Genomic DNA, 19,392 nt, shown 5'->3' on the forward strand with positions numbered 1-19,392 from the left:
TTAACACCGAAAGTAAACAGGGAGAGAGACTAGAGGAGCCTGGACTATCCCTTGGCAGTGGCGAGCAAGGGAGCAGTCACAGATTGGGGCTGAGTCAGGAGGACTCAGAAGTCAACCTGAAGACGATCCTAGTGGTAAAAACTGGGATGATTTGAGGTTCAAAACTAAACGTTGCAAATATGTTTAAATCAATGACATATCATGATATGAAAAAAAAATTATGTTTACCACCTGAGGTTAATGGAACGCCTCTTCGTTACCTTGAAAGTAGTCAGGAAAGAATCAAATATTTACCCTATCTTTCTCGTATGAACTGACTACTGGGTAACCACGTAGTAGATGATGGGAGGAATCTCCTAAAATTTTTCCACTCAATAATTGAAAATGAGAGAATTAGAATATTACCATTTTGCAATCTCTGTTTATTTAATGGGTCCAAATAGTAACTGACAATGGCTGCAAACATTAGAAAACAGTGAAAACAAGATATTATGTGCTTCCTCATGAAGGAGCATCCCACCAATGGATTGAATCTCAGTTTTTTCAAGCTTCTGAATCCAACTGCCAATGTGCAGGAAATTCAGAGGACAGTGTAACGTGTGCACCTGTACCATGAGTATGAAGTCAGCAGAATCCATACTGTGCAAACTCCATCGCTCAGATGGACCCGATTTTTCTTTTTAATTTTTAAAAATTTTTTTAAGTTTTATTTCTGAGAGAGAGAGAGAGAGAGAGAGAGAGAGAGAGAGAGAGAGAGACAGCATGAAGAGGGGGGGGGCACAGAGAGAGAGAGGGAGACACAGAATCTGAAGCAGGCTCCAGGCTCTGAGCCAGCCGTTAGCACAGAGCCTGACACGGGGCTCGAACCCACGAACCGTGAGATCATGACCTGAGCTGAAGTCAGATGCCTAACCGACTGAGCCACGCAGGCACCCTTCTTTTCAGTTTTTAAAATTGAAGTAGAGGTGACATGCACTGTTAGATTAGTTTCAGGTGTACAGCATAGCGGTTTGACAAGTCTCTATTTTATGGTATGCTCACCATAAGTGTAGCTGCCATCTGTCACCATACAGAACTGTAACAGTACCACTGACCGTATTTCCTATGCTGTACCTTTCATGCCATGACTTACTCAGATCTGGATTTTTTTAATGAATAAATTGCAAGGTCAAGAAAAGGATGGAGAGGAACATAGATTACATGTAACTTAGAAGACATATGAAATTTTAAAAAATGGATAAGAATTGACTATATTGACCAAGGACATACAGTTGGGTAATGAAATCATAAAGAAAAGCAAGGAAGGAAGCAAGATAGTTTGTTTACTTTGGGAGAAAGGAAGAAGTTCATGGAGGACCTTCTTGGGTGGCTTAGAAAAGTCCTTTTTTTGATCTGGGTGGTAGTTATAAGAGTGTTTTCTTTATAGTAACTAATAAACTATTCGTTTTGTATGATTTTCTAAATTTGTTTTATTTTACCACAAAAAGATTTTTTTTTAAATTTATTTCTGAGAGAGAGAGAGGGAAACAGCATGAGCAAGGGAGGGTCAGAGAGAGAGGGAAACAGAATCTGAAACAGGCTCCAGGCTCTGAGCTAGCTGTCAGCACAGAGCCCGACGTGGGGCTCAAACCCACGAACCGTGAGATCATGATCTGAGCCGAAGTCGGACGTCCAACCAACTGAGCCACCCAGGTGCCCCCCACAAAAAGATTTTTTTTTTTTTAATTTATGAAAGAAGGACACTGTGCATTCCACCTTTATTTTAACTTTTCATTATGGCAATCTTTAGACCTACAGAAAAGTTAAAAATACTGTAATGCCAGTATACTCATCACACTGTTTTATAGCTAGTTTTTTGTTCAATAATTATTAATAGAGATTTTTCTAGATAACTAAATATAGAATATCCTCAGTTTTAAATAATGCATAATATTCCATCATACAGATGTAACTCAGTTTCCTATTGATTTTTTTGTTTCTGATTTTGTTCCTACTAGAATTATGCCACATTCCTAAAATTTGCCATCACAGCGTACTCTGACATACTGAGTGTAAACAGTCATGTGTTGTGAATGAACAACAAGAGAGACCAAAGATACAGCCTATATTGATCAAGACATTCCTTTGTAACCTAGGGAGGGCATTAGTGTCCAAGGAAGAACTTGATTCCCCATAGTGGGATCCTCACACAGCATCATAGCTCCCTTGGACTGATTCAGGTTTAGTCCCAGTGGCTCTTCTGTGATCTCATTTTGGTTGTTGCAGGTATAATTCATGTATCATTTATCTCTTGCCACAATAATGTTGCGTGATGAACCACTGCAAAATTCAGTAGCTTCGGCAATAGCCACTGAAATCTACAGGATGGCCAAGGGATGCCCACGGTGTTTGCTGGGCTCTCTCGGGGTCCTGCAGTCAGTTACGGGTACAGCATGCAGCCCTTTGTGACACTCTCCCATGTGTTTGATGGTCAGCTGGCTCAGGCTGTCTAAGATGGCCTCCGCCAAGAGGCCTCCAGCATCCTTCCGAGAGCCCAGCCGGGATGTGTTCTGGCAGTAGCATGGATTGTAATCTTTTTTCAAGGGGCTGGAGATGGGCCATTTCAGGCTTCTCAGGCTTCTCTCTCATCCTATTTGCTAACCTGCTAATGACCAGAGCAAGCCACACAGCTAGACCACAGTGGGTGGGAAACAACTACAAAGTTAGGGGGCAGAGGGCCAGGATACAGGGAGAGGTGTTAATTGAGGCCATTAATGCAGTCCACCCTCCAGAGCCATCCAGCAACCTATTTTAAATTGCTATTTCTTAGAAGCATTAAATATTGCTGTTATTTCTAAATTGCAGGTATTTTGCCTTTGAAGTATGAAAAACGGAGATGAAATATTTTTGTGGGGGAATCATAAGGTTTTTGCTTCATTTAAAAAATTCTTGTTAAAAATTATAAAGGTAATTCATAAATGGAAAAGTCTACCTTTATTTTGTCTTAAAAGTATTTCTTTTCCAATTTTGGGTATTTTCCCCCTTGGGATACATTTCAGGAAACTGAGTTTTCCTTCTCTGTGCATATTTTTTGATAGTGTTCTTGGAATTGGTTTTAAAATCCGTCTCTGAGAACATCGAATCAAGTGAGATAAAGAGCTAGAATCACAAATCAATGTCCTGATGTGTTTTTGTATAAGATAATGGACATTAGAGATAGGATTAGTCCCTACATCTTTATTGCTGGAACTTTTTTCTGTTTTAAGTTATGTTAGTGGCAAATTTAGGCTTTCCCAGAACAGTGATTCTCAACAGTAGATATTTAGCTGTCAGGTATGTGGATGGCAAGAAATTGCTACTAGTAATCATGCCTCAAAACTTTCCTTGAAAAATCAAGTTTATTTTCATAGAGTGAAATATGGTTTGCCACACCTCTACTTTCTTCTCTGTGGAAATACAAAATACTAGAAATAAAAATTTGCATATGCTTATTAAATACTCTCCATTATATCATAAAATTTTACATACCATAGTTGTTTAATGGAAACTGTGTGTATTGTTATGAAGTAGGCAATTTAAAGGATTTTTCAGAGTTGGACTGTGGAGTCATCTGATGCAGCTCTCCCAAATTATAGATCTGAAAATAGAGATTAAAGTTCTTTAGGGAAAAACATTTGAAACCTTAAAGGATGATTGAATCAATATGAATTTAGAGATAGGTCCCACCCTAGAGTGAAGCATCTACTTTAAAAGTATTTATCAATTAATCCAACCTTGTAGATTTTCAGGAGGGTTAAGTGACAGTTTTTTGACAGCCCTTCCTATGCTTGGCAGGCTACAGTGATGACTTCAGTAATGGCAGAAAGAAAGTTCCCATTACAATTGTAGTTCTTTCCTCCATTCTTGGATGCAGTTTATTATTTATGAACATTATCACAGAGTGCAGGACAGGGCAGGGAGGGAAGAAAGATGTGGGCCACCACAGTTTATCAGGGCCGTACAATGGGTGTGCAGAGATCTCCAGGACACCTCCCTTTCCTTCAGAAAGCTTACAACCTTGCTGAGAAAACAGGTCATAGGTATAAGAAAATATAATATCTGCCAGGCAGTAAGCAAAGCAGGCAACCTGTTGTATCTGATTTGATCTTCATAGTAACTGTCAGATGGGTGGTAACCACGATTTCCAGTTGAATAATTTGTGCTTCAGACATGAAGTATTGGTTCGAGATCATACAGGACCTCAGTGTTGAATTGAGTTAGGAAGTGGAGAGAGAAATCTGGGCTGACATTATAACTTTCAAAGCTGGGGGGCTGGAAGTGTCTACAGCATAGCGCCCCTTAGGGACTGTGGAAGGAGGCCCACTACTTGCATTTCTGGTTGGAGACCAGGGATGACAAATGTCTTACAGAACTCAGGACAGCCCTGTATGACAAAGAATGTCTTACTCAGCAAAGCTTACACACACTTACCTAATATTCATGTAGGCAGACAGCATGCTTATAACTGCAAGAGCCTAGAAGTTCTAAAGTATTATTTATGGCTTTCATATACACTATGTATTCCAGAAGTGGAAACTCCTAATTGTAAGATTGGCTTGTATTTAGTGTTTTTTGGAATTTTCTTACAGTTGTTCAGCGTTTTGAAATTGCTGTTATTCACAGTAGTGCAAATCATGATTTCTGGGCTGATGACACGGCACATGCCTGGGTCAGTTTGTATTTATGGTTGTTGCACTCAAGGTAATCTACCCGTAGCTGCGGGCATCTGATGGCTGTTCATTATGACTGCTGATGTAGTCGGGCCCAAGAATTTGCTTCTTGAATCGTATCTGTCCTATTATTACTCCTTTTCTGGAATTCATTTGTATAGATAGGCTATTTATCTATGAATTTCACTTCTAGATAGTAAAGGGATATTATAAAATACTTGTTACAGCAAGGGATTGTTTTTGATCGGATTGCATTGGGTGGGAGTTTTCAGGAGAGTAACTCTTTGAAGGCAATGAAGGATTTAAGTAAATGAATTTCTAGGATCAATTGGGTATTAGATTGTCAATGGTTCAAAGAACTTTATTCTGAAGGTGGGGTTGGGATTCTGTCTGTCTGTCTGTCTCTCTCTCTGCTCCCCGCCAATAAATAAATAAACATTAAAAAAAAACCAATTAGGTAGTTCAAAGAAAATTTTATCAAGGATGCAATAAGTAAGCTGTATCTAAATGGATGAACACATGGGCGTTTTCATCTTTTTCTTGGAAAAAGAAGTATTACACATGGCTTTAGCTTACTTGGGAATAGTTTCTCAACTTTATAGTTAAAAATGTCAGGTGGTGAGAGCAGGAGAATATCTCAGTTCTATGCAGGGTTGCTGAAAGCGGGCAACCCTCTCCCCCCCCCCCGCCAACTGCAGACGGTAGCTGTGTTGGGCAGTGCTCTCTCTGCACACAGCTTTCTCATCCCTCACCCCAAGATGGTAACTTGGCTCTCGCTACTTCTAGAGTCTGCAGTATCTCTTATGGTTCTCCTACCTCCTACCCTGCCAACGTTTTTTTGAATAGTCCCTAAATTAAACCCACCTCAAATTATTCAATTTGATTATATCCTCTCTTTCCTACTTGAAACCTGATACAGTGTGTACAGTGTGTAATTAAGAAAAGGTAAAATACATAATAAAAATAAGGGAGAATCTTCATCCTAAATTACAAATACAGTATGACAAATAAGAATAATCAGTAACACAAGTGGCACACGTAAGGGCATGATTAGCGTGAGAGGTGGCATTCTTGGTCACGGGCACATAATGTTGACAAAAATGAAGACATTGAGGTTTGGATTGCTATGATAGGAAAAGTTGAGGTATATATAAAATTTTGAATTCATTTATTTATATCCAATGGGGAAAAAGCATATACTGAACCAAATACAGGTGGGTATTTAACTTATTTACTTATTCATTTGTTTAACAGTGCTTCCATGATTTCTGCTTGAGGACGCTCTTCTGTGGTCCTTTTGGACATTTATTGGGCCTTTGTGGCATTATCACAAAGCATGTAAGCATTGCAGATTTTCATTAATGGGACACATGAAAATGCTGCTGAAAGGGAAACTATTGTTACTAGATGGCTTCACTTAGTTGTTTTAAAATCACAGCTGTCTCGGGGCACCTGGATGGCTCCGTTGGTTGGGCATCTGACTTGTGATCTCATGGTTCAGGAGTTTGAGCCCCGCATTGGGCTCTGGGCTGGCAGCACAGAACCTGCTTGGGATTCTGTCCCTCCCTTTCTCTGCCCCTCCGCCTCTTGTGCTCACTCTCTCTCTCTCTCTCTCAAAATAAATAAGTAAACTTAAAAGAAGTAAAAAAAAAAAAAGACAGCTATATTCTTAACATGGAGCTCATAGTGGCCTACGCAAGTCTCTGGTGTCTTTGAGCTCAGAATGTGATTTCAGGGAAGCAGAGACACCTGTCCTGAATGCTGGCACACCTCCTCTGGCCTTACAGCTGAGGTGGCATTTCTTCCTGCCTTTGCTTTTATGGAAAAGGTAAATAATATTTTGATTAGGGTAATGTCTCAGACTCTGTCTGCATCCCCTAGGTCAGTGCTTCTCCAACAGAAAAGTAATGTGAGCCATAGAGGTAATTTGAAATTCTCGAGTAACCATAATTCCAAAAAAAAAAAGAGGGGGCTGAGGGGCGCCTGGGTGGCTCAGTCGATTAAGCAGCCGACTTCGGCCCAGGTCATGATCTCACAGTCTGTGAGTTTGAGCCCCACGTCAGTCTTGTGTACTGGCAGCTCTGAGCCTGGAGCCGGCTTCAGAGCCTGTCTCTCTCTCTGCCCCTCCCCCCTCATACTCTGTCTCTCTCTCAAAAATAAATAAACATCAAAAAAGTTTTCTTAAAAACCATACTTGAGTGCTTTTATATTTCTCAGGTTATTCTTATGCAGATTTAGCCCTTGCCACAAAATTGCTGGAAACTGTTACCAGTTTAGGCTTATTCATCAAGGATATAAATGCCTAGGGCAACATAGCGCTACATGTTTGTGCTTTATTCCTGGGACCAGGGAGTGCCTTGCACGTGGTAGGTGTGTGATGTTAGCTAAATCCTGTTTAGTCCTCAAGTTGCAACTTAAATTGTACTTTCTCAGGTAAGTGTATTCTGATTCTCCAGTCTTTTTTTTTTTTTTTTAATTTTTTTTTTTTTTTTTGGGAGNCGGACGCTTAACCGACTAAGCCACCCGGGCGCCCCCTGATTCTCCAGTCTTAATAGGTGTTGCCCTGTTCCATTTTCTCAGAGAACTGAATTTGTGTCCTCCAGGTCATATATCCTTATTCACCGATACGAATACTTTTGTGTTTCATGTCCATCTCCCTGACTGGTCTGTCTGTAAGTTCCATGAGATGGCGGGATAGCATAACCCATGCACATATGGAATAAATGTTGGTCAGATAATAATAGCACAGGATCATTTAAAATCTGAAGTGATTATCTGAATGTCAGTTCATACCTTTATAGACGTTGGAGTTTGTTTCATGTTGGGGAGAAGGAATTTTCTTTTTTTTTTTTTTAAAGATCTGATGCAGTGAAAAGTACGCAGATTCTTAGTGTTTGTTCAAGCCTTTTTACTCCTTTAAGTATGCCTCTTCTTAGCTTTCTCTTTTTATTGATATTCATTGCCTTGAAATAGCTGTCACTTCACCTCTATCTCCACTTATAACTTAAGGTACACTGAAGACAAAAACTTTAAAAAAAAAAAAAAAAGAAAGAAAATTGTAAAATACTTTTCAGGAGCTGAGAAAGGCACAGGGCAAAAGCAAAGGTACATAGAGGAAGCATCTTTTGCTGTTTCAGGACAATTTAAAATATACCCACCCTTTTAATTATACCAGAGTAATGAGCCTTACACACAATATGTGGAAATATAATTAAAAATGTATTGTGGGTCAGTAGACCAAGTTGTCAGGTCATTATCTGAATCATAAAGTTGGGGGTAATGCCCATTAAAGGTTACTAGTTTGGAAAGGTTAACATAGACTTCAGTCTTCACAATATAAAGTTGTACATTTTGAATAATGCTTTAGAAAGACTGCCAGCATTTGACTTTTTCAAGAAACCTCTCCCGGGACTATAATGAGCATACAGAAACGTGCACGTAAGGGTACAGCTTCATGAGCTTCCACATCCAGATCGAGGAACAGCGCATTTGTATCGTAACGTCCCAGAGGCTCCCCTCCTGCTTCGCCCTCTTTCCCGCCCTCCAGGGTAAACCACTGTCCTGACATTCATACGTTTTTCCTGTTTTTGTGCGTTCTGTAAACGGGATCTTACAGTATCCGCATTTGGGTTTATAATAGATTGTCATTCTAAGTGACATTCCTGATAGCAACTCATTGAAAACAAGGTCTGTTTTCAGTTTTCCTTACTAAGTATGTAATTGGGTAAACTGGTACATTTTCACTGTGTCTAGTGCTTTATTTATTCCTTTAAGAAATTTTCTATGTAGATGCATGCATGTGTGTGTGTGTGTGTGTGTGTAATGTGTGTATGTATATACTTACATGCTTGTATATATGTATATGCTTTTAAAAATTTTACTCAAATGCGATTTTGCCCTGCTCTGCATGTTATTCATCTCTTAGTCTTGAAACCCTTTCATATCAGCTCATGTAGACCCACTTTGTTTTTCCTAATAGCGGCACAGTACTCCGCTGTACGGATGTATCCTAATTTAATGAACCAGCTGTCCACTGAAGAACAGTTAGTTACTGATCTTTTGCTTTGAGAACAAGAGTCCATGTGGTTTATCTGTAAAATAAATTCTCAGAAATGCAGTGGCTGTACAGTGGGGGCCATGCATTTTGAATTTGCTCAGATATTTCTAAATGGCCCTTCAAAAAATTTTGCCAGCTTTTACTCCCATTGCCAAGTTTTGAAAATTCCTTTTTCCAGTGTTGTTGCTTTAGGTTATGTGTTATCAAGCTTGTCAATCTTTGCAGTCTGCAGAGGAAAACCAATGAATCCTTGTTATTTAAATGTGCGTTTTCTTCCGTTTTGACTGAGGGTAGTTATTTATCTGTTCATTGGACATTTGTGTTTCTCCAGGAATTTGTCCTGTCCTTTGCTCATTTTCTATAGGCTTGTTTACGTTTTTCTTAATAATTTCAAGGTGATCTTTCTGTATAAATGAAATTAGCCCTTTTATGTCACAGTATTAATTTTTTCAGTTAGTTTTTTTGTCTTTATTGTGTTTGTAGACATTTTCTATTCCCAAACAGAATGTTTAAATTTTTATGTGGTGAAATGCACCAGTTTTTTTCCTTACTGCCTTCTGAATTGTGTGGGTTTTTTTTCTTTGTTTGTTTTTTTTACTTTTTATTTTATTTTATTTTTTTTATAGTTTATTGTCAAGTTGGTTTCCAACAACACCCAGTGCTCATCCCCACAAGTATCCTCCTCCATGCTGAATTTTGTGTTTTTAATGAGAAAAAGCATTGGAAAGTTGAGACACATAGATAGATACAAAGATAAATAGATAGATAGACAGACAGACAGACTCCAGACTGGTGTGGAAAAAGAATCTCAAGAAATGTTTATGGAAAATGTGGTTAAGCAGAAATTGAAATTTCAGTCAAATGTGTTGTGACCAACTATAAACACAAATTTTGATATTATCTGCCAAAAATTGTTTAACATTTTTGACAGCTTTTGGAAGAATTTTCAATGCTTTGCTTTTTTTTCTTTTATGCTTTGTTATTTGGGTTTTAATTTCTCAAATGGTCCCTCTTTTCAGATTTCAGATTCTAACCTATTTCCTGCACCACTGCTGGCATCCAGTGATCCATGTCAGAAGCACTTCCAGGTCAGACACACCTTCACATTTTTCAATGCCGAGAAACAGTTGAATATTAAAATTTTAACAAATATCTATGATGGATGATTGTTTTGATGTTAAATGTGGTTTGCTAAAATGACATCTGTTTGCTTTTTATTGTTCACTCATGTAGTGGAAAAGTCAGCCGTTAAAATAAGATAGAAGAATCAATTGGATCTACCTGTATTCATATAATAATTGCCTGACTCTAGTAATAGCGAAACGTAAAAATGTTGAATTGATTATAACAGGAAACTAAAACTATGTCAAATTTTGCCATCTAGCATTGCGCATGATAGCCTGTGAACAGTTATGTATGAACAATGAAGTGTTGGTGGTGAATCTCCATAAACAGCATCTTGACCATTGTTGGGTTTGTCTAGAATAGAGCTCCCCAGTTCAGTATCCTCCTTGATCGTTGCTGATTAAATTCAGGCCTTTAAGAAACCACCATAATTTTATTGCATATCCCTTTCTTTGTGTCATGACAGATGCTAGGCCACACACACTGTGGTGTGGGATTTAATTCTTAACCTCACAGTGATATAATAAGGAAGAAGCAATTACGATAACATTTTGTCTTTTTTTAAAATGTTTATTTGTTGAGAGAGAGACAGAGTACAAGAAGAGAAGGGGCAGAGAAAGAGGGAGACACAGAATCCAAAGCAGGTTCCAAGCTCCCAGCTGTCAGCACAGAGCCCGATGTGGGGCGCAGGGCTTGAACTCACAAACCATCAGATCATGACCTGAGCCGAAGTCAGATGTTTAACCAACTGAGCCACCCAGGCGCCTCTCAATAACATTTTGAATTAAACATAGGATAGGATTGCAAATGGAAGATGAATCTGATAGAATCCATATTTGTTAGGTTATAAACCTTCTGCAAATTCTGAGTTTTTAAGTAGATTTAAATTAGAACAAATAGCTATTACAGTCCCTCAGTTCTGTAATTAAACTCCTTCAGTACATCCGAGCTGTTTTCTCTCTTGCATGACACTGCATGTTCTGTTTCAACAGAGAACTAAAATAAAACATAATAGAATAAACACTAAGCTCAGGAGAGGTATATGAGTGACAGGTAATATCCTTTATATACAAAACAGCCAAAAACAATGTGAAAACCTAAATTCACACAGGAAAATTAGGAAATCAGAGCTAATTTTTAGAGACCATCTAATCACACTGTGATAATTTAGGAGCAGCAAATAGATTTTCTTGTAAATACATGTTTGAAAGGCATATTGATTTTGGAAAATCAAAGCAAATAACATGTTTCATTTTAAAGAACACAGTTTAAATTGTTGAGAATGACCCTTCTAGGAATTCTCTAATATTTCAAATCTTTTAATACATTGCAACACAGGCTCAGTATGGAAACTGTAAGAACACAAGCTAGCATGTATATAAAATGATGTGTTTTCTTCTAAATGGAAGTAAACTAATCAAATAACTTCTAGGAATTTTTAATTGTCACTTATATTTTATTATGCTAATGTATTCATTCTTCCTAATGGTACTCAAATTGCTTTTATTCCTCGGTAGTTATATAAGAGAGAATGACATTCCCAGCATGTTTTTTTTAATGACAGCTACTACTATCATGCATTGGTATAGGATGTGACATTTTACAAGAAAAGCAGTATTCTTTTTTCAGTGGAGTATATATTCCAGTCAGTTTTTTACTTGAAAATTCAGATGGCAGCTAATGTGGGACGATCTGGACCAATAACTGGGGTAAGGTTGCCTTCCATCACACTTCCTGACTCCCGGGAGCTATGACTACATGGAGCCTTTTTTTTTTTTTTTTTATGTTTATTTATTTTTAAAAAAATGTTTATTTATTTATTTGGAGAGAGAAAAAGACAGAGCACAAACAGGGGGAGTGGCACTGAGAGAGAGAGAAAGGGAAAGAGAATCCTAAGCAGACTCCACACTGTCAGCACAGAGCCCGACACAGGCTCGACTCCATGAACTGTGAGATCATGACCTGAGTTGAAGTTGGACTCTTAACTGACTGGGCCACCCAGGTGCCCCAACAAGGAACCCTTAAAAAAAACAAACATACCCCTGAACCTATGCCATTATCTTCCTGGAATAATCCCTGTTGAACCTTCAAGATTTAACTCAGGAGTCCCTTCCATGGAGGTCTCAGCTGGTGGCAAAGTCAAGTAGATCCCCTATTTCAGGGAGTCTGCCATTGTATCATGTTCCCTGTTGGAAGTGACTTGAGTCCCAGCTTCTCAGTTACTGAAGAAAACTTGGGTCATTACTTTATCACTCACCTACTTTTTCCCACCTAAACCAGTATTCCCAAGCTTGATCTTTGACCATATTCATCAGAGTTGGTTATAAAAATCTAGAGCTGTATTTTAAAAATACATTAACCTTCCAAAGATGTTGAGACTTTTCTAAATGATGAAGATGGCTTGGAAATTGAGCAGAGAAAATATCCTTTGGGATAAGCATATACTGTGTCAGTGTGACTGCTTTGAAGGTTGTAATTCTTATTTGAATACATAAATTCCGATTTGTGTTTCTGAAATAACTAATCTTCACATTTGCCAGGGGTGCTCTCGGAATGCCAGGTTTTCCCTCATCTGGAGGGCCTTTCTCATCCTGACCCACTCCTGCCTACTGTTTAAGACCCAGCTCAGCTGTGATTTTTTTCGGGGGTACCTTTCCTTAACCTCTTTCCTTTGCAAATACCTTTTTCTCATAAGTCTCTCTGCCTACGTTAGCCATTGTGAGTCTGTTTAATAACTTCATCGCTATTCTTTGTTGTTGTTTTTTTTAATTTTTTTAAATGTTTATTTTTGAGAGAGAGAGAGACAGAGACAGAGCGCAAGTTGGGGAGGGACGGAGAGAGAGAGGGAGACGCAGAATCCAAAGCAGGTGCCAGGCTCTGAGCTGTCAGTACAGAGCCTGACGCTGGTCTCAAACCCACGAGCCATGAGATCATGACCTGAGCTGAAGTCGGTTGTTCAACCTACTGAGCCATCCAGGCGCCCCTGACTGAGTTTCTTGAAGAAAAGTATCTGGTACATCTCTCTTGAGTCTCCTCAGCTCCACTGGGGATTTTTAACAAAGTGACTCCTCAGGCAATTAAGCTGAGTGGGCGTGGGAAACTTCTAGATGGGTAAGACCTGACTGTTGAAATCCCGCTCTTATCCTAAGAGCCTGGGGAAGTTGCCCTGTGAATCAGCTGTGGGAACCTGTTCCTTTGGCTTTAGAAACTTCCAAGGTTCTGAGCCTGTGATCTCTCTGCCTCAGTGACCCAAGCTGCCTCCTCATAACCTTTGCTTCTTTTGTTCATAGAGAAGTTCTTATCATTTTTGTCACATTGAGAGTTTACTTTCATGAGTAGTTTCAGGAAACCAGCTTTATTTTGCCTCTCCTTCCTAAAGAAAAAAAAAATCTGAGTTATTTCATTTCCTTACTACTTTGAGGGTTAGTTCAAAAGGCAACATTCCTCAGGGTAGAAGTGTTGCTGTTAACTCCTCAGTGGAAATAAATTTGTGTAGCAGAAAGTTGAAGAAGCTGAAGTTTCACCGAAGAGCGGGGCCAGCATTGGGCTTCCCGGGGCCCATTTGTCAATTTCCAATTTTATAAGCGTGTCACGGGAGCACGAGGAGAGCAGCAGGTTATGGCGAGAGGAGTTTCCTGTCATTACTGACAAAAATTTTTTTTTTTTGACAGATGCCCAGAGGTCTCAGAAAAGAGAACAGAGCAGGCTCCAGCATGGGTTTTAATCAGGATGTCACCCAAGTTGTGGGGTTACATCTCCGTCCTGGGATCCTTGTGACTCCGGGTTCAGGAAAGCTTTGTTAATCTTGGGGTTTAAGTAACCCTGGCTTACCTAATTTTGTTTATGTCGCATAAAAAATACTCTGTTTATTAGCTAAGGCTTTTTTTTTTTTTGAATTCCTAAAAGGAGTTCAGTTTAACGTGGCTTAACTGTGGTGTGTGTTTAAACACACACACACACACACACACACACACACAAATCAATTGATTTTTAACACCCAAGAAGTCTAGGGGGGTCATGTTTCAGGCATGGCTTGTTTTAGGGATTTCAACAATGTCCGTAGAGCTTCCTCCTTTCTCTCCATCTTACGGATCTGCTCGCTCATTTGTTAAGTTCGTGCTAACTCATTTTGCCTCTTCATGGTGACCCCTTGAAGTTCTAGGCTCATATAAGATATGATATAAGCCTTTGTTTTGTTTTGTTTTATTAATTTTTGAGACAGAGACAGAGCATGAGTTGGGGAGGGGCAGAGAGAGAGGGAGACAGAATCTGAAATATGCTGTAGGCTCTCACCTGTCAGCACAGAACCCGACATAGAGCTCGAACTTATGCATTGTGAGATCATAACCTGAGCCGAAGTCGGACGCTTAACCAACTGAGCCACCCATGCGCCCCTAGGCTTATATCTTCTAGTTCAAGAAAAAGAGCCCCCCTCCTCTGATCATTCCGGCAACAGTCTTAGGATTGGCGTTGGATGGGTCTCATGCTTTTCCTCAAGCCAGTCACCATAGCCATGGGGATTTGCTACTCTTACTGGCTGGGCCTGGGCCTTCTCTCCACGAAGTAAGGGGGAGTGTTATCTCTGCCTGAAACACATGGGCTGAAGCCCTAGGATGTAAGCTGCCCGAAAGTAGGTATTTTTATTTTGTCCATTTTGCTCACCGCTGGAACCTTAGCAGTTAGAACCATATCTACTGCATGGTGGTGCGCACCGGAAATCCTGTTTAATGAAGGAAAGAGCATGTAGAAAGGTTGATTCCCCAAGAAAAATTGTGGGGCTGGTACCAGATAAGGAGAAATGCATCCAGGCTGTAACAGATGTTTCTCCATGTGTATGCAGGAGAGCGATGGCAGTAATAATATTAGCTTTTGTCACACTCTTCACTCAGCTTGCACCTAGCTCTGGAATAGGAATCGATCCTCCTGGACTGATGTGGAGCTTCACAGCAGCATAATGAATAGATGTAGAAGTGATGGCAAAGTTTTGGGGCCCCATCCAGCCAACAGAAGTCCAGGAGGAGCAGAACCACCTCTGTCCTGAAGACGCTCAGGGTTACTGGCATTTGCTTACCCAGTCCTCACTCGTTTTGCTTATTTTATGCACTGTAACGTTCTTGACCTTGAGAAGAGCAGCTAGCACATAGCAGATGCTCAATGGATATTTAGTGAGCAAATGGGTGAATGGGTTAATGACTCAAACATTTATTGAGTACTCTTACATGCCAGGGTTTGCAAAAAGGTCCTGGAGATTCTGAGAATTTAAAAATGAAAGGGAAATGCAAAGCAAGATGACAATGAGATGCTACTTCATACCTACTTGGATGGCTAGCATAAGAAAGAGACAATAATGTGTGTTGGGGAGGGTATGGAGAAATTGGAACCCTCCTACACGGCTGATGGGAATGTAGACTGGTGCAGCTGCTTTGTACAAGAGTCTACAGGTCCTCAAAAGGTCAAATATATTTAATTATAGAACCAGCAATATAATATAATTAGCAGTTCTGCTCCTGGGTTGTATACCCGGGAGAATTGAAAACATGTTATACATGAATGTTCAAAGCAGCAATACTTATAATAGCTAAAATATAGAAACAACCCAAATGTTCATTAACTGATAAATAGATAAATAAAATGTAGTCTGTTGATACACTGGATTATGATTTGGCCAAAAAAAGGGAATAAAATACTGATACATATTACAACACAGATGAATCCTGATGACACACTAGGTGAGGAAAGCCAGTCACAAAAGACCACATGTCGTGTGATTCTGTTTATGTCAACTATCTAGAATAGTCAAGTCCATAAGGACAGAAAGTAGATTGGTGGTTGCCAGGGGCTTGGGGCTTGGAGGGTGACCGCTAATGAGTGGAGGGTTTCTTTTGGGGATGATAATAGAATAGATCATTGAATTCTGCCATTAGATTGTAGTGATGGATGTACAACTCTGTGAATATGCTAAACACCCCTGAATTGTACATTAAAAGTGAGATCTATGATATGTAAATTACATCTCAATAAAACTATCCTAAAACATGAACAAAACAGTCACCACCCTCAGGGAATTCACAGTTTAGCAGGAGAGATAAACATCTCAATTGATATTTACAGTATGGAATAGACTTGCTGATATAAACAGCCTGTTACATCTCTAGCACAGAAGGAGGGGGCAGCCCTCATTGTGTACAGGAATCAGAGAAAGGCTAAAGGAACCTTGCTTTGAAGGATTTATAAAGGAGCTTTCAGGTAGGGTATAGGGTGGGGCTAGGGGAGATGAAGGCAAAGAACATTCCCAGACAGAGGAAACAGACTGTGCAGAGGGGGAAATTGAGAAGAGGTTGGCATTGTCAGGAAGGTGGATTGTGGCTGTAGTGTAGAAAACATGGNCTATTTCTCATCGTACACATTTCTCTTCTGTTCATTGTTACTACTGATGAAGGTGGTAAATTTGAGGAAGCGAGGGAACAGAGGAAGGTCTGGAATTGGATGCAGGTGGTGACCGGGGCGCTGTGCCGTGTGCACCGGAGCCTCTGCTGGGCCTGAAGGCTGTTCAGACCAAAGCGTGGACAACTTTTTTTTTTAATGTTTTATTTATTTCTGAGAGAGAGAGAGAGACAGCATGAGCAGGTGAGGGTCAGAGAGAAAGGGAGACACAGAATCTGAAGCAGGCTCCAGGCTCTGAGCTAGCTGTCAGCACGGAGCCAGACGTGGGGCTCGAACCCACGAACCATGGGATCATGACCTGAGCTGAAGTCAGACGCTTAACTGACTGAGCCACCCAGACGCCCCGGCTTGGACAACTTTGAGCTGGTAGGATGACAATGGATGAGAAATCATGTCTGGCAGAGAAGTATACCAGTCTGTTCTGGGTCACAAAACAGACTTTTGACTCTAAATAGCCTTTTCTTCTTTAGGGAGTTATAGCAGAATTGAGCAAGAATTTTCTTGAGCCATGACTGGGGAGCAAAATAAGTTAGTCTGGATAGTATATTGAAATATTTTATTTTAAGGTTCATTCATTCATTTTGAGAGAGAGATAGAGAGTGAGCAGGGGAGGGGCGGAGAGAGAGGGAGACAGAATCCTAAGCAGGCTCTGTACTGTCAGCACAGAGCCCAACACAGGGCTCGGTCTCACCAACTGTGAGATCATGACCTGAGCTGAAATCAAGAGTTGGACACTTACGTGACTGAGCTGCCCACGCACCCCTAAAAGATTTTATTTTAAAGCATGCTCAGCTGTTATATGGGATAAAAGCTTGAGTAAACCTAGGCTTTTAATGTAAACATTTCTTGAAGATGTTAATGAAACACTTGGTTGTTTTTTTGTTCTTTTCATTTTATTCAATGATTCTATAAACTTCTGATGAGCACCTACTGTGTACTACACTGCTGTTCTGGTTGCTGGAAGTCTAATGCGGAGTGAATGATGCTATAATAGAGTTACATTGATGAGGGTTTTCGGGTATAGGAGAAGGAGCCCTTGAATCTGCCTGGAGGGGCAAGAAGATGCTTCACGAATAGGTGATAGCTACCTTGAATCTTAAAGGTAAAGTTGAATTTTGCCAGACAGGAGGGAAGAGTGCTGAGAATGTGTGCAAAGACAAGGGGGTGTGCTAAGCGTGATCAGAGTCTTCCAAGTGCCTCTGAAATCATTAACTTGGATATATATCATCATTTTCTTCCAAATCTCTCACTTCTTGTTCCACTGGCTCTAAGCCTTGGCCATACGTTGGAGTCACCCAGAGAACATTTTATTACCCTCACTGTGCCCAATCCCAGACTGATTGGATCACAGTTTTTTTGGGGGTGTCTTTAGGGGTGGGCTTAGCCTTCTATACTTTTTTTTTTAACAAATTTTATTTATTTATTGTGTGAGAGAGAGAGTGCACGTACGTGAGCACAAGAGTGGGGGAGGGGCAGAGAGATAGAGGGAGAGAGAATCCCAAGCAGGCTGTACGCTGTCAGTGCAGAGCCCCATGTAGAGCTCAATCCCATGAACCGTGAGATCATAACCTGAGCAGAATTCCAGAGTCAGAGGCTCAACCATCTGAGCCACCCAAGTGCCCCTAGCCTTCTATTCTTTTAAAAAGCTCCCCAAGGGATGCGTGCAGCTGTGGTTGAGAACATTTCCTTGTTCCTGTGACACCTATTCCCTGACCTTTTGGAGATCTCTGGTCCCTTGGCCTTTTCCTCCCAGCTCTCCACCCTCCTCCCGACTCTGTTCCCTGCCCTCCCCAGGCCACACTCAGAGTGCGTTCCTCATCTACTCACCTCCCCACTGTTGCCACCTTGATCATGTCCCCCCCCCACCCCCCATCTGACTGTTTTTGTTTTTCTCTCCCATCTGTAGGTTGCCTTTTCATTTTGTTGATGGGTTTCCTTTGTTGTGCAGAAGATTTAGGGGGTTGATGTAGTCCCACTTATTGATTTTTGGTTTTGTTTCTTTACTTTTGGTGTCACATCTGAAAAACCATTGCCAAGACCCTTGTCAGGGAGCTTACCGCCTATGTTCTCTTCTAGGAGTTTTATGATTTTAGGTCTTATGTTCAAGTCTTTAATCCATTTTGAGTTAATGTTTGTGTATGGGATAAGGTCATGGTCTACTTTCAGTTTTCTGCATGTGGCTGCCCAGTTTTCCCCACACCATTTATTGAAGAGACTGTCCTTTCCCAATCGCTTATCTTGGCTCCTTTTTCATAAGTTAATTGACCGTAGTTGCATGGGTTTATTTCTGGGCCCTCTAGCCTGTTCCATTGATCTGTGTGTCTGTTCTTATGCCATCAAACTTCACATTTCTTTTAGAAAGTCACCAACTCTGCGTTTCTCCCATGTGACTTTTCTGGACCCTGTTCCTCTCCTTATGTTCCCCTAGCTTGCTTCCCCTCAGGGGAAGACTACTTTCACAGGGAAAATTGAGGCTGTCAGTTTTGCTTTCCTCTGTTTTGTGTCACTGCAGTAGTATACGTGCCCGTCTCCATCCTTAGTCCCTCTCCTTCCTTCTCATGTGGAGGAGTATCCCTTGTCTTGGGCAAGACTGACTCTCATCTCATATCTGCTGTGGCCCTTTCTCTTGTCACCTTGATTCTGCCTTATTTATCTGTTCCTTGTTTGTGTTTCCACTTTTCTCTTTTCTACTGACCTCTGTGTTTCTAGCTTATAAGCAGTAAAAACATCACAAGAATCTAATCTTTAAAAAACAAAAACTCCTTTCTAGAACCCCAAATCCTCCTCTAGCTGCTCTTCTCTCTCCCCACTTTGTTTATAGTGAAGTTCCTTGAAGGTCACTCTCTGTCCCCCGTTGCCATTCTCCTGAAGGTGTTAGGATAGAAGCCCCCAGTGTTCTTATAATCAACCAGTGCTGCTGAATGGAGACCTTATCTTCATGCCCTGGTTAAGAGATGAACGACTAGAGAGTCAGCACCATGAGTGGGATGACCCTTTCCTAAAGTAGGTAATCCTGAGTATCTGATGATAGAAGGGAATACCTCTAAGCTCCCCATCAGAGGAAAATTCTTGCCTTCC

At 40.5% G+C, this 19,392-nt stretch overlaps 1 protein-coding gene across 8 annotated transcripts in view; it reads left to right on the forward strand.

Moving 5' to 3' along the window:
- APBB2 (amyloid beta precursor protein binding family B member 2) overlaps nt 1–19,392 on the forward strand; it is a 375,901-nt gene that overhangs the window by 167,906 nt on the left and 188,603 nt on the right. For 7 of the 8 annotated variants that reach the window (XM_077758890.1, XM_077758894.1, XM_077758895.1 and 4 more), the window contains one exon: nt 9,765–9,833. In XM_077758890.1, the coding sequence (XP_077615016.1) occupies nt 9,815–9,833 (19 nt within the window). In that variant the 5' untranslated portion in view covers nt 9,765–9,814. Of the gene's footprint in view, nt 1–6,007; nt 6,027–9,764; nt 9,834–19,392 lie in introns of those variants that run through there. The other variant, XM_077758892.1, reaches the window with a different exon arrangement.

Source organism: Crocuta crocuta, unplaced genomic scaffold, assembly GCF_008692635.1.
Source record: "Crocuta crocuta isolate KB4526 unplaced genomic scaffold, BGI_CrCroc_1.0 scaffold223, whole genome shotgun sequence".
In the NCBI taxonomy this organism is placed as follows: domain Eukaryota; kingdom Metazoa; phylum Chordata; class Mammalia; order Carnivora; family Hyaenidae; genus Crocuta; species Crocuta crocuta.